At 35.0% G+C, this 14,306-nt stretch overlaps 1 protein-coding gene and 1 pseudogene across 1 annotated transcript; one reads left to right on the top strand and one right to left on the bottom strand.

Annotated features, from left to right (window-relative positions):
• Positions 1 to 927: 927 nt before the first annotated feature.
• LOC148804426 (potassium transporter 6 pseudogene) lies at positions 928 to 3,551 on the top strand (annotated as a pseudogene).
• Positions 3,552 to 13,501: 9,950 nt separating this feature from the next.
• On the bottom strand, positions 13,502 to 14,306 carry LOC104610370 (uncharacterized). The gene has a single exon (XM_010276943.3). The coding sequence runs from the start codon at positions 14,045 to 14,047 to the stop codon at positions 13,667 to 13,669; it is 381 nt and encodes a 126-aa protein (XP_010275245.1). The 5' UTR covers positions 14,048 to 14,306; the 3' UTR covers positions 13,502 to 13,666.

The raw sequence follows: 14,306 nt of genomic DNA, 5'->3' as shown, positions 1-14,306 counted from the left end.
TAGGCTACTGTAACGTGTCCTGGTCCCAGGCCCAAGCCACGTATATAAGAATATTTAACATGGTATATGGTTGGATTTTGATGGTCCGAAATGGAATTATCGGATCCGGTCCAAACGAAGTTTTGGATTTAATTACAATCTATTTCATCAATGTTTTTCAGATTAAAATCTTGATCATATCGAATATTTGGATTAATCCACTTATGTAGTGATCAAATAGGTTAAATCGAGTCTTGGACTTTCAATCTTTGGTTTAAAGCCCCCGATAGGAGATTTACACGCACTCGAAGCAATGTGTTCACTGTTCAGTTCCACTTATGGGAATAAAATTCTTTGGATTATGACCCAGAATTTTTATTGTGGTTTTTGGACCTTTTGGCTGAGTAAAATTCAATTGGTAATGATACAAAGAAGTCTCATAGGCATGGCACAGGACCTTAGAATTTAGATAGATTTGGGACCCCATAATTTTACAATTTCACCATATCTCAAGTATCGGACCTACTACTTAAGTATCAGTTTTTGCTCTTTTTTGCAAGGTTTTTAAGACTGAGACGGACAATAAACCGTTAAGGGGTCTGGTTCCCAAGTCAAATAGTCTGATCGTTCAAATCAAATGGACAATCCGTTTTTATAAAAAATAAATAAAAATATAAAATATATATGAAACAACCAAAAACCGTTGGACAGTTTGACCGATCAGGTCAGTGTTTGTTGACCAAATCAACGGCTTTTGGCCAAAAGATGGTTCTGGGGTAAAACAGACCAGTTCCCAATTTTTCTGGTCCAGTCCGATTTTAAAAACCATGCTTTTTTTGAGTGGTTTTTCTCCTCATGAAGCGGAAATCACCCTTTCATCTTCTAGCTTACTGAACTATTCTATTTTTTCAATAGAGCTCCAACATCCTTATGCTCAAGCATGTCTCAATGACTGAACCTGATAGTTTTGATCATGAGGTGGACAGAAAGAACAGAGCTGATCTATCCTGTGGATTTGGTGTGTATCGAATGGTTTTAACTAACAATGCAATGAATGCCTTTGGTGTTCTTCAAAAGGTTAGAAACCCACAGAGCACAATGAAATATGATGTCTTGAAAGATCAAATATAAAGCACATTATGAAAAAGGGACCTTGGCATATCAATGGGCTTCCTTTGTTGTTAAAAATGTGGAGTAAAAATATAATTCCAAGAGGATTATTTATTAATCATCTTGACATTTGGATGAGAATTCAAGATGTCCCAATAAAGTTACAGTCTCTTAGATTTGCTGAAGAGTAGTAAAGAAGCATTAATCTGGCGATGGTTGATCATTTTTGTATATCAAGCTGTATAAGAACAGAGATAAGCTGATCTGGAAAAATCCTTAAGAATCCAGGCAAGTCTTAACATCTAGAAATCCATCCCTTTAGGTGCAAGTGGTTTAAATGAAATAGACAAAAACATGTGGTTTTCCTTCATTTATGAATGGTTACCCATATTTTGTAAAAAGTGTGATTTTTTAGGGCATGAAGCAAAATCCTATTATTTTAAGAAGGGTGATAATATTTAAGAACTAATCAAAAAACAAGTAATGAAGGAGGAAAGGGGTCAGGGGGGATACGGGCCATGGTTGAGGTTCCCAGATGAAATGCTAGATGCAAAGCTCTTTAATGGAATGGACAAGAACAGGAGGCGAATGTGACTCAACAACCATAGGAAAACAAAAGCAAAATCATAGTGATTCACCCTCACCAATGGATATGAATGAAACTATGGATGTCCTGTACACTTCATACTTTGTAAAAGAATTAGTCTTGGTAAATGTGCAAAGAGATACTTTTTCAGATTGGTTGTGGAGATATAAAAAGTAATTGCAAACTCATACCTTGATGTCAACATTGAAAATTTAATCATGTTACCAAAACCTGTCCTCCTTAATGTTCATTCAGGTCAAAACCCCCATGAAAAAAAATCTTTAATATTAAAAATTCAAAAAAAAAACAAAAAAGAAGCAAATCAAGTTTTCATCATAATAAGTGGATTCGAGTAGTGAAACATAAGGTATTGGATCTATCTTGACGGTTCAAGCAGTGAAAAAGACCATGAATAAACTGAAAATTGATGTCCTTTTCCTTGTTGAAACAATATGTTCTCTCATAACACATTAACTTGTAGGAAAAAGTTGAAGTTCTTATGGAACTAGAATTGTTGTGGAGTGGACTCAATATAATGAGTAGATGGGTAAATTTATCTATGGTGAACCTGAAAAAATAAAGAAATATGCTTTCTTAAATGTTTTAGAATTATTGACTATGAGAGTTAATAATCCTTGGGTGTGTATTGAAGATTTCAATTTTATAATTAGAGAAAATGAAAAGGAAGGGGGTAAAAACCTTAGAATGAGTGATATATAAAAAAGTAAAAGATGCTTAGAGACATATAGTATGTTGGAAATTGAAAGCAATAGCCCTCGTTTCACATAGACAAATGGAAGAGAGGGCTCAAACAATGTGAAGGAGAAGCTTGGTCGAGCTTCCAAGAACATGGAATGAAAGTTGATCTTGGGGTCAGATCATACTCAAATTTGCCTTGACATTAATCCTCCCTTGCCAAAAATTAGGAAGCCCTTTCGCTTCAAAGTAATGTGGCTCACACATGAGGATTGCGAAAAGATAATTAAGCCTGGGAAGGTCCTCATATTGGAAACTCTCAGAGGAAAATAATAAACCATGGAAATAAGCTTCAACCAAATTTAAGAAATTGGAATAAGGATGTTTTAGAAATGCTCAAGAGAATATAAAGAAGCTCCAATCAACTCTAAGCATGGAAAATACCCCCTTCCTCTTGCTCTCCTCCCTTTTCTTCTTTCCGCTTTCCTCTATTTTCTCTTACTCTCGGCCATAGCCGCCACAACTCGTTACTCTCGCCATGGAGGATTGTTTTGGCTCTGGCTTATCAGAGCTTGGGTGTTGTTTATGGGGATTTGGGCACTTCTCCTCTCCACGTTTACAAGAGTACATTTGCGGAGGACATTCATCACTCAAAGACAAACAAGGAGATTTATGGGGTGTTGTCTTTCGTGTTCTGGACTCTAACTTTAATACCACTGCTCAAATATGTATTCATCGTGCTCCGAGCAGACGATAACAGTGAAAGTGGGACTTTTGTGTTGTATTCATTACTGTGCCGGCACGCCAGAGTCAGCTTCTTGTCTAGTGGCCAAGTTGCATATGAGGAGCTATCGATGTACAAGAATGATGGCATTGGTCCACCGGACACAAGTTACGGTTCGAAGTTAAAATCGACGCTAGAGAAGCACAGGGTGTTGCTTATTCTGGCTTTGATTGGAACATGCATGGTCATTGGTGACGGGGTCCTCACTCCTGCAATCTCTAGTACTTTGAGTTTCTTTTTTCTATTTCGGTTCCATCTTTGTTTGAAAATTCATCTCTGTTCATGAAATTTTTTTTAATGCTCTTGCTTGCAGTTTTTTCTGCGGTGTCCGGCCTTGAGCTTTCGATGTCTAAGGAGCATCACAAATGTAAGATCATTGAACTACCTTATCTTTAAGATCTCTACAATCACCTTTAAAAATGGTGAGAAATTGAGTAGACTTAGGGATATTCCTGTGTAAGAAATTGAGCTTCTTTTCTCTATTACAAGACGCTCAGTGAGGTTTAAGATCTAAAGATGACAACAATTTCCCCCCTTCTAATAATTAATTTTTAACATAGGGGAAGTTTATCCCTAAACTAGACAGCCAGGGATCATTTACAGACATTTATCTACATGAAAAAAAAAGTCTATACCAGTCTCTAGAAACTAAAAACACTCCAAAAATCTTATCTGTCCTCTGTTAAGTAGATTCTTTTCCGAAGTTACAAAATTTACCATTGATTAACTTAATTTATCTTTGATGTGACCGATATGAACTTACATAGATCAGTAAGCGGAAGATTTGTATGTAACGTAGCTCTTATTGGTTAGAAATAAGATGAACAATGTTAACAATAAGAGAGAGATGTGGAGGAATACGAGGTAGAAGGGATTATCGCCACTGTTCATGTATCCCAAGGTAGGGGAAGATGAATAATGTTTTTCTCTCAATAGTTATTACAAGGGTAGTATGGGGATTAAAAAATATTGCAACGATGGATTTCAATGCAAAGCTAACGGAAGGGGGTCTTTGTCTCACGGTCATAGTACAGGGGGTTCTTTGTCACAAACCCCATAGTACAATGGGGTCTTTGTAATTTACCCTAAAAAAGTAAAGGATTTACAAAATAAATTAGGCTTTAATTTAAAACAAGAAAAAACCTTGTGGGTTCAAAAGACGAGAACCAATTTAATAACTTATGGTGATAGGAACACAAAATTCTTCCACCTCCAAACCATCAAGAGAGATAGGAATAAGTGGTGAAAATTAAAAGTGCAAATGGAAATTGGATTAAAGGCCAAAATGAGATCCAAAAAGTTTTTGTTGATGCTATCCGAATAACTTGGATCAAATGGTGAAGCTAGTGGCAAACAAAATCACTAAGGAATAGAAAATTTCTCTGGAGTTAGAGGTTGTTGAGGAAGAAATAATGCATGCTCTCTTTCAAATGGCACCAATAAAAGCTCTTGGACCTGATGGCTATCCAAACTTCTTTTATCAAAAACATTGGAGAATCCTCAAGAATGACATTGTGGCAGAAATTCAAGATTTTTTTCAACTCTAAAAGCTTTTGTAGGGAGCTAAATGAAACTTATTTAACTCTAATCCCAAAACTAAAAAACCTAAAGGAAACAACCTACTTCAGAACCATTAGTTTATGCAATACTATCTTCAAAATCATGGTCAATGGATTAAAAATCATTCTAGAGAGTGTCATCATCAAAACCCAAAGTGCTTTTCTCTCAGGTAGAGCCATCACTGATAATATTCTTATAACTCATGAAATAATTCACCATATACAGCATACAAAAAGTAAAAAGGGTTTCATGGCTCTAAAATTGAACATGAACAAAGCTTATGATAGAGTAGAATGGAATTTCTTGGGAGAAGTCCTTAGAAAAAGGGTTTTGGAAAAAATGGATCAAGTGGACTATGCAATGTATAACCATTGTCACCTACAAAGTGTTGGTCAATAGTTCCCTAGGAAGAGAATCTTCCCTTCTAGAGATTTTAGACAAAGAGATCTCTTTCGCCTTACTTGTTCCTTGTTTACTCCGATGTTCTTTCAGAGAGATTAAACCACCTTGTCCAAATTAACAATGGTGTTGGAATCAAAATTTGTTGTGGTAGCCCAATCATTTCCCACCTGTTCTTTGCAGAGGATAACTACATCTTCTCAAGAGTCTCCCTTGGGGTTGGAGAGGAGCTCTTGAATGCTCTAAAGGACTATAAGAAGATTTCTAGGCAAAAGGTAAATATCAATAAATCTAAAATTTTCTTCAGCAATAACAAGCACCATAAATTAGAAATGATTATAACAAAAAGTTTGGGTTTCAAGTTGATTCAATCTCCCAACAAATATTTACGATTACCTATGAATCTAGGTCAATGAAAAAATCATTTTCCAATACCTAATTAATAGAGTTGAGAGAAAAACTTCAAGTTGGAAGGGTTAGTATCTATACCTTGCAGGAAAAGAAGTACTTCTGAAAGCAGTTATTAATATCATATCTACTTATACTAAGTCTTGTTCCTTGTTACCAAAATCTTTATGCGAACCTAGCCAAGAAACATAGATATTTTGGTGGGGAGGTAATAAGGGAGATGATAAAATCAGTTGGGTGAGCTAGGAAAAGGCTTGTAGAAGCAAAGTTGAACGTGGCATAGGCTTTAGGAATCCTCACTCTTTCAATTTAGTGCTTTTATCAAGATGGAAAAGTGTTCTTGTTGGAAGAGAAGTTCTTCTACAAGGGATGAGATGGTCAGTTAATAATGAAAACCTAGTTAATATTAATTTGAGGTGACCCTTGGATTCCTAACACACACACAAACACACATACACACACACACACACACACACACACACACACACACATATATATATATATATATATATATATATATATATATATATATATATATATATATATATATATATCAAAAACAAGAATTTCCTTAGAGATCTCTTATCTACCACAGGATCTTAGAGATGGAAAAGTGTTCTTATTGAAAGAGAAGTTCTTCTACAAGGGATGAGATGGTCAGTTAATATTTGGCATGACCTTGGATTCCTAACATAAAGGGTTTCAAACCCATGGGGCCAAAACCAAGGTCGAGTCGCCCTTCTAAAATGGTGTATCTCATAAACGTAAGGGATAGAAGTTGGAATCTAGAAACCATTAATTCTCTTTTTATCCCTAAGATAGCCCATTAATTCAAAAAGTTGTCCTAGCTCAGAGCACCTCTAAAGATATCTTAATTTGGAACCCTGGTCCAAAAGTTTTTTTTCCATTAAATCAGTGCATTTTGTTGCCTAGAACAAAATTGTGAGATGTAATTCCCTTGCATTGCCTACACTTTTTTCCCCTTCTTCATGGAAAAAAGTTTGGCATGTGAATATTGAACTAAAAATTAAGACGTTTATTTGGAGATGTTGTAATTCTTTGGCAATGAATGAAAATCTAGTTTTCAAAGGCATTAGAACTGAGGCTTTTTGTAAAATCTATTCTTTGTTAAAAGAATCTATTTTGCATGCTTTGGTTACTTGTGAGAAAGTTTGGCACATTTGGTTTATAGGCCCCATGGGCTCAAAACTGACTTGGTAGATAAAAATCAAAATTTCAATGACAAAAATAAAATGTAAATTTAAAATCAACCCAAAAACGACTTGTTTTCCTATTTAGTAGAAAGTCAACAATTCAACCTTTTAGGTTAAACGTGTAAACCCTTAATGTCATAGTTAATTAATAATAAAAATTAAAAAGGATGAAAACAAACAAAAGTATAAAAATAATACAAAAAAAAAAATTGTAGAAGACACTTGGGCACATCTCTAATACCGTATATCTATCATATTAAACAAAAATAAGTGTGATAAATAAGAATAAAATTAGAAAAATTTTTAAAAATATATTATTTACTATCATCATCATTATAAAAAATTGTCATGTTTAAAGCACATGCACACTCGCTAATCTCTGATATGTGTCAATATGTACTAATGTACATAATTGGGGCCAGTCTCTAATTGGAACAGGTCAGGTTGAATTCGGACTACCTAAAGTCTTAACCCAAACCCATCTCTATAAAAAGAGCCCAAATTTTTAAGCCCAGACCAGTCCATGAAACAAAAATTCAAGCCTAATCCATCCAACGTGACTTGGCTGGATCCCTGAGGCTAAAAGGTGCAAAGTACAATTCTCCCAAAAAAAAGCGAGAAATGCAAAGCTCAAATCTCAACCCAGCAAAAAAAGGGACAACCCAGTGAAGCGCTCGATATGTAAATTAATCATTCTGAATTTCTGACCACTTTTATTCAATACGTCCCCCTCTACCCAATCGACAATCTTCTTTCTGATCATTAATTATTTATCCTCCATTCATTGCTGATCATTCCATTAATGTACACTTCTCATCTAATAGTTCTAACTCTGCTCCACGTTATGACTCCAACACACTAGAGGACTTCTATATATGCAAGCAAACCGAGACCAACGTCACCCATCAATGATCCACGGCGATACAGTCCTCCATGTGCTTGCTCTGAGATCCGACCACAAAACCATGACGAATGTTTTGAACCACCTGTCGAACGGAGATGATATCATAGACATTTCATTGCAAGGAAATAAAGCTGCAAGAGTTTAAGTCAATTGCTTTGTTGCTGAGTTGGGAAGGATGGGGCGCTGATGTGATCTCACAAAGGAGAAATATCACTGTACGTGGCTGCAGCATATGGAGCCAAGTATAGAAAATCCCAGCAACAAAAACTGGTTTGAGAAGAAGTGATGGTTCTACAAATAAATCAATTTTCTCATAGAAAATCACAGGAATCAAATAAATCGTAAAATTAAAATTTATGGCCTCAGCATATTGTGGGCCGAAATGCCGAATATGTGTTGGATTGAACAATCGACTCTTAGTTCAGGGCTAGCTCATATTACTTTGATGCCAAGGTCCATTTTTTGCGCCCAATGTAGTGGACGTTGCTTTGTCTAAAGGGTGGTTCATTTCCGGCCCAACGAGGCCCATATGAGAGGGTGTAATGGTAAAAAAACTTTTTTTTTTGTTGTAGAAATAAAACAAAAATGAATGGCTCTTTTCTTCGCCCACTTTGGACCCATTACCGAACATTAGGGCTGCAATTGTAAACGGATTGGATCGAATCGGATATAGTTATATACAAATTTGATTTGTTTATATTTGAATTCAAATCGGATCATATGTATTGAATATCTAGCGAATTCAAATTGAATTCGGATATTAAATAGTATAAAGACTACAAATGACCAAAATATTACATATTATCAATAAGACGAGTTAAAAATGACTTTAATATTATATTTTACGAACAAAATGAATTAAAAATTATATTTATAAAACTTGAATATATGACAATTTAGTGAAAATATAACACTAAGTCCAACTTCAATGATAGATATAATATACTTTTCAAGTATATATGAGCATACATATCGAATCAAATCAGATTGATCCAATTGTAAATGGATCGAATTCAAATTTGAAATCAAATACCATTTGCAGCCCTACCGAGCATTGAAAGGTAATGACGCAGTCCACAAAAAGTCCAGATCTCCTGCCCACGAGAACCCTGCCCATGTCTACCCACAACACATTACCCCCCGTGAATTGGGAACATCTCCCCCTGCATAATACTTTGCAGAGGATGAGATGTTCTCCATGTATGGCTGCGATAAATGTGGGCAGGGTTCTCATGGGCAGGAGATCCGGCCTCCACTTTTTGTGCCTGAACTTGACCTATTACCAACTCCATCCCACACTAGCATGAATTGGGATATGCTCCTCACACCGACCTCATATGCACATCTCACCATGCATTGGGAATATCTCCCGTCAATAATAACATGCAAGTATGCGAAATGTTCTCAATGCATGGTGGAATGTGCCTTTGAGGTCAGTGTAAGGCACCCTGTGTGAGGAGCAGTCAGTATACTCTGGGCCGATGTGGGCTGGATTGAACAATCGACTGTTGTTTGATGCCAAGGTCCTATTTTATGGACCCAATGTAGTGCACGTTGCTTTGCCTAAAAGGTGGTTCATTTACGGTCCAACAGACGAAACTGTGATGGATCACACACTTGATTGTCGGCCCGGTTTGATCCATTGTGAGGTAATGAAAGAGCCCAACTTGGGCCCGAGGCTGGCACATTTTTTTCGGGTTTTGTATACTTTTTTCTTCTGTTCTGTGGCGGCAATGATGTAAATGCTTTTTTTATATTCTTATATGTGTATCGGATGGATTTGCAAATTTCTTTTTTGGGTTTTGTTTTCATTTTCTTTATTTTTTCACAGTTTTTTTATGCTTTATTTTTCTATTCTCGAGAGCGATGATGTAAATGTTTTTTTCTTCTTATATTATTATATGGGATTGACTATGCAAAATTCTTTCTGAGATTTGTTTTCTTTTTTTCATGGCTTTCTCATTGGTGCATTTTATACACCTACTTTTTCTTTAAAAAAATGGACATCAAATCAGCCCCCACAACATCCCACAACACATCTCTGTCGTATATTAGGAGCATCTCCTGATGATAATACCAAAAGTGATGATATCATCATCGGGAGATGTTTTCAATACACGGCAAAAATGTGTTATGGGACATTGTGGGGGGCAATCTTGTGAGGGGCTGATTTGAACTCAAAAAAATGAGTGTTGAAGGATGTATTTTAATGGGTCCTACCATGTTTATGGCACAAAGTATCCAGAAAAGCTGGGCATTTTTTTTAATTTTTTTAACGTCTAATTTCATTCACGTTGTTTATTGTCATAATTCTTATTAAAAATTATAATGCTGAAAAAAAATTGTCTGCTTAAAAGCAATGATACGTATGGTACATAAAACTTTCTTACCAAAAAAATGGAATATAAAAATAATAAGACACTATTGAAATCTTTCAACATTCAACAAGGAGTCACTTAATGCTGAAAAGTGAGAACCCTATTTCTAAATTGATTATTTTCAGCATTCAGCTCTTATTTCAACCTTTTATCTTGTTGGGGGCCTCACAACAAGTTGGGGTGAGCATTGTTCGGTTAAAACCGAAACGAATGTTTCAGTTTTGGTTTGTTTAGTTCGGTTTTTTTGGTTTTTAGTTTTTTTATTCAATTAATTCGGTTTTAAAAATTTTTGGTTTCGATTTCAATTTTCAGGATTAGAAGTTTGGTTAACCGAATTAACAAAAATTTATTATATACATAATATAATATATATTCTTAATATATAAAACATAATATATTATAATATGTATATAATAATAATATATATTACGTACATTAACATATACATATTAATATTAATATATAATATATAATATATAATATATAATATGTATTAGTATAATATTAATAAAATTCACTTTTAACCGAAATAACTGAAAACTGAACCAAAAAATTCAGTTTCGATTTTGGTTCGGTTTTATATTTTATAAAGTTCGGTTTTTAAAAATTTGATTTATTTGGTTTAATTTTTAACCGAACACTCACCCCTAACAACAACCACCCTTAGGATAAAATAATAAGGTATTTGAAACAGCAACCACAAGAAATCTAATAGCAGTAAAAATGATGAAATCCAAGTAAAACCAAGCGCCACAAAGAACACAAAAAATTACGTGGTTCTGCCTGACAGGTAGAGGTGGATTCAAGCCAAGTTGAGCTGAATACTTTATTTTATTCAAGCTCAAGTCGTTGAAACTGTGTTGGAATCAAGCTCAAGCTCGATTCGTGCTAGAGATTTGAGCTCGATTCGTGCTAGAGATTTGAGTTCGAGCTTGGCAAGTTCGAGCTCGACTACAAGCCAATTTTTTTCTAAAAAAATAAAAAGTATAGATATAAAAATATTTTTTATTTTACATACAAAAAATTAAGAGTTATAAAAATAATTTATTATTATACATATAAAAATAAAAAATATACATATAAATAATGCTTTTATTTTAGATAAAAAAATAAGAATTATAAAAAATATTTACCATTATACATAAAAAATAAAAATTTTATAAAATTATTTAATATATATATTTATATGTGTACGTACGTATGTACGTATGTATGTATGCATGCATATAACAAAAAATTATTTATTTATTTTATTAGGCTCACGAGCCTCACGAGTCGAGCTTCACTAGGCTCGAGCTCGACTTGATTAGCAAACGAGCCTATATATCAAGCTTGAGCTCAGTTTGAAGCTCGGCTTGTGGCCACCCCTACTACCTACGTCCACAAAAGAGATGAAACATATTCTTTGCTATGAAAGAAAATTGAGAAACAATACAAGTACTTTGTGACTTGCAGCCCAAACCAACCCTTAACCCTTGTACACCCGTTCTCCCTTTCCACTCAACCCGAAGAACAAAAACAAAAGAAAAACCCACTCTCACACCAAAAACACTTTATATTTTTCTCTCACACCTTCTCAAAAAAAAATAAAAAAAAACCTTAACCCTACATACAAAAGAAAGTTCTATATGTAAAACCTTTTTAACCTAAAGAGAGACCACACCAACCATTAGATTAAAACTAATCCAGTGGTTGCAAAATAAGACACAATCCCAACATACTAAATGGCACAAATTAAATTTTGTCTCAAAAACCATTTTATTATTTACTATATAGGCATTTAGCATGTATTTCGGCACAATCTTTTGAGCTTCAACAAGATAAGTCCAATTTTTTGGTCTTTTTCCATTTAGGCCATGTTCACTTTTTTGTTGAGAAACACTCACCTAGGTAAGTGCATTTATCCATGTTCTTTTATTTCTCATATAAACAAGGCAATAACCGTTTTAGCCATAAAAATCCATTATTAAAAGGAGTATTTTTGTCTCATTCAAGTGTTGGCAAATTTCCCCTTAGATGGGAAAGTTATTTATCCACCTAGGAGATGGGTAAGTGATACTCAAGAAAATAAACTTTTTCCCTGACCCCACATAAATTTGAAAAAAGAACATGGGATATTTCCTCCTCAAAATTTGAAAAAAAAAACACCCCCTTAGTAGTATTAAAAAGCCAAGAAGATGAGAAAAAAAATGCAACCTCCAAAAGGGATTAAAAAGATTGAAATTACTGAAGTTTTTGGTCTTTCTGCACAGTCTTCTAAGCGTTGGCAAGCTTGGAAAACCAATTATCAGTCTTTCCATTTGGCAATAGAAAGCTAATAAAAACACTCGCCTTGCTATCAATAAACGTTTAATGAACCAAACATATACTTTATCATTAAGTATTAAATACATATGGGATTGGGTATGATGAGTGTATAACTACGCAACCAAAGTATTCCTTTACTTGCCTTGCTAAATAATTAATAAACTTGTAGGGAATTCTTCTTCACATAACAATTGTATATAGAAAATCCCTATACCATCTATAGGTTTTAATTGACCTTGAAGCAAAATATGTAGGAATCAAAACTCCGGGTACCACAAGCAAAATTAAAACCAACAACTACTTACCGACTTAGAGAACACACTATGTCAATTCAATTACTATATATGGCTATAACAAGGCAGGCATCTCCATTCTTCAGACTGAAACAAGCATCCTTAATTATACACGCTAGAAGGAGTAATAATTAATAGAGAATTCAATTTCAATTGGGAAAAAGAGACCCTGAGAATGAATATGCCTTCTTTACCTCCAATAATGGAATTCTAGGCCCACCAAAAGAAATGCCAAGCGGTAGACAGTCAAATTGGAATTCCTTGTAGGAGCCTCCCTTAACCACTTTAGCACCAATCTTACTTTATCAGTAAATTAATTCTGATCATGGAATAAAAGGAGTCTCTTTCTTTTTGGAACGAGAACAACCAGTTAACCAGGTTCAGGAAGTGGGGGCAATCTTCTTGAATTTCTTTATTAATTACTTCAGCTAGCTCCTGGCTTTTAGAAAGGATAGCATGGGCTCGACCATGCCCGGTTTTTAGAAAGGATCGGGTTAAGTTCACCACTATTTTCCAACTGGGTGCATGGCTCGGGTTAGGCATGGTAAGACCCAGAATTAATTAGGTTTATGCCTAATTAACCCGAGCCAGAATTAAAACTACCCTACCTAACTCATTGACTCACTCACAGCTCTATTTTAATTAAACTGCCAATTCATCATGGGTAATGGGTGTCCAAATTGTATTCACACTTGCATGCACCTAACACCTGTAATATGATACATCAATTTTCATTTATTGAAAGAACGAATCCTCCATCCACCCACCCAAGAAGAGAGAGAGAGAGATTTTTATGGAAACAAAGATCAAAGATCAAAGAAAGAGTACTCTTAATTAGTCCTAAATTAGTATATAGATAAAAAAAATGAAAGAAAAAGAAAAGTGGGAAGAACTAGTTAGCATTATTGATAAACATACTATATTCTTGCAATCTCTGGAAGGAGAAAGATAAATGGGTCCTTAATCAAAAGGACTTATGTATTTATAGAAAAGAAAAAAAGAACAGAAGAAAAGATACCTCTTCTTTTAATTTTGCAGCTAAATCTGTCTAAGTATCTTGACTATAGAAGTCTATAATCTCTTTAAGATTGAGCTGAAAAAGAGAAGAACAATCATTGTACAACAACCACAGCATGTGTTCGAACAAAATCGCATCCACATCGACGAAAATCACCCGTTTCTCTTCATTCGCGTCGAATTTCCTCTTCTTCCTCTCCTTCCTCGTCGTTTCGAACAATAACCGAAATGGGTCTTCCTCTAACACAAATGGGTCCACCAAGAACTCCTTCTTCTCCTTCCCAGCAACCACAGTCACCAGATTCGTCCTTGAATTCTCACCGTCTTCATTCGACAAAGTCCGGTACCCAAGTCTTGACGACGAGAACGACCATCGTCGCCATAACGCCACCGGAAGAACTAAGCAATCCATATGGAGCGAAGTTCAGGAGATGATGATCATCAGCTGGTGAACTCAACGACTTCCAAAGCTTATATAAATCTCTCTGTTGAGGGGTTTTCTGTTCTCTTTCACCCAATTGGATTGCTTGTATGGAGACCATGAAAATGAAGTTATATCCGATGTAATCCGCTCCCAACGGCTCACGATATCAGTTTATATAACTTTATATATATTGTCCCTCTGCCTCTGGTTTCCTTGAAAAAGAGCCGTTGGAGTGAGGAAGAATCTC

This window comes from Nelumbo nucifera, chromosome 1, assembly GCF_055504915.1.
Source record: "Nelumbo nucifera cultivar China Antique chromosome 1, China Antique-T2T, whole genome shotgun sequence".
Lineage (NCBI taxonomy): Eukaryota > Viridiplantae > Streptophyta > Magnoliopsida > Proteales > Nelumbonaceae > Nelumbo > Nelumbo nucifera.
This window is presented reverse-complemented; position numbering and strand designations above follow the sequence as displayed.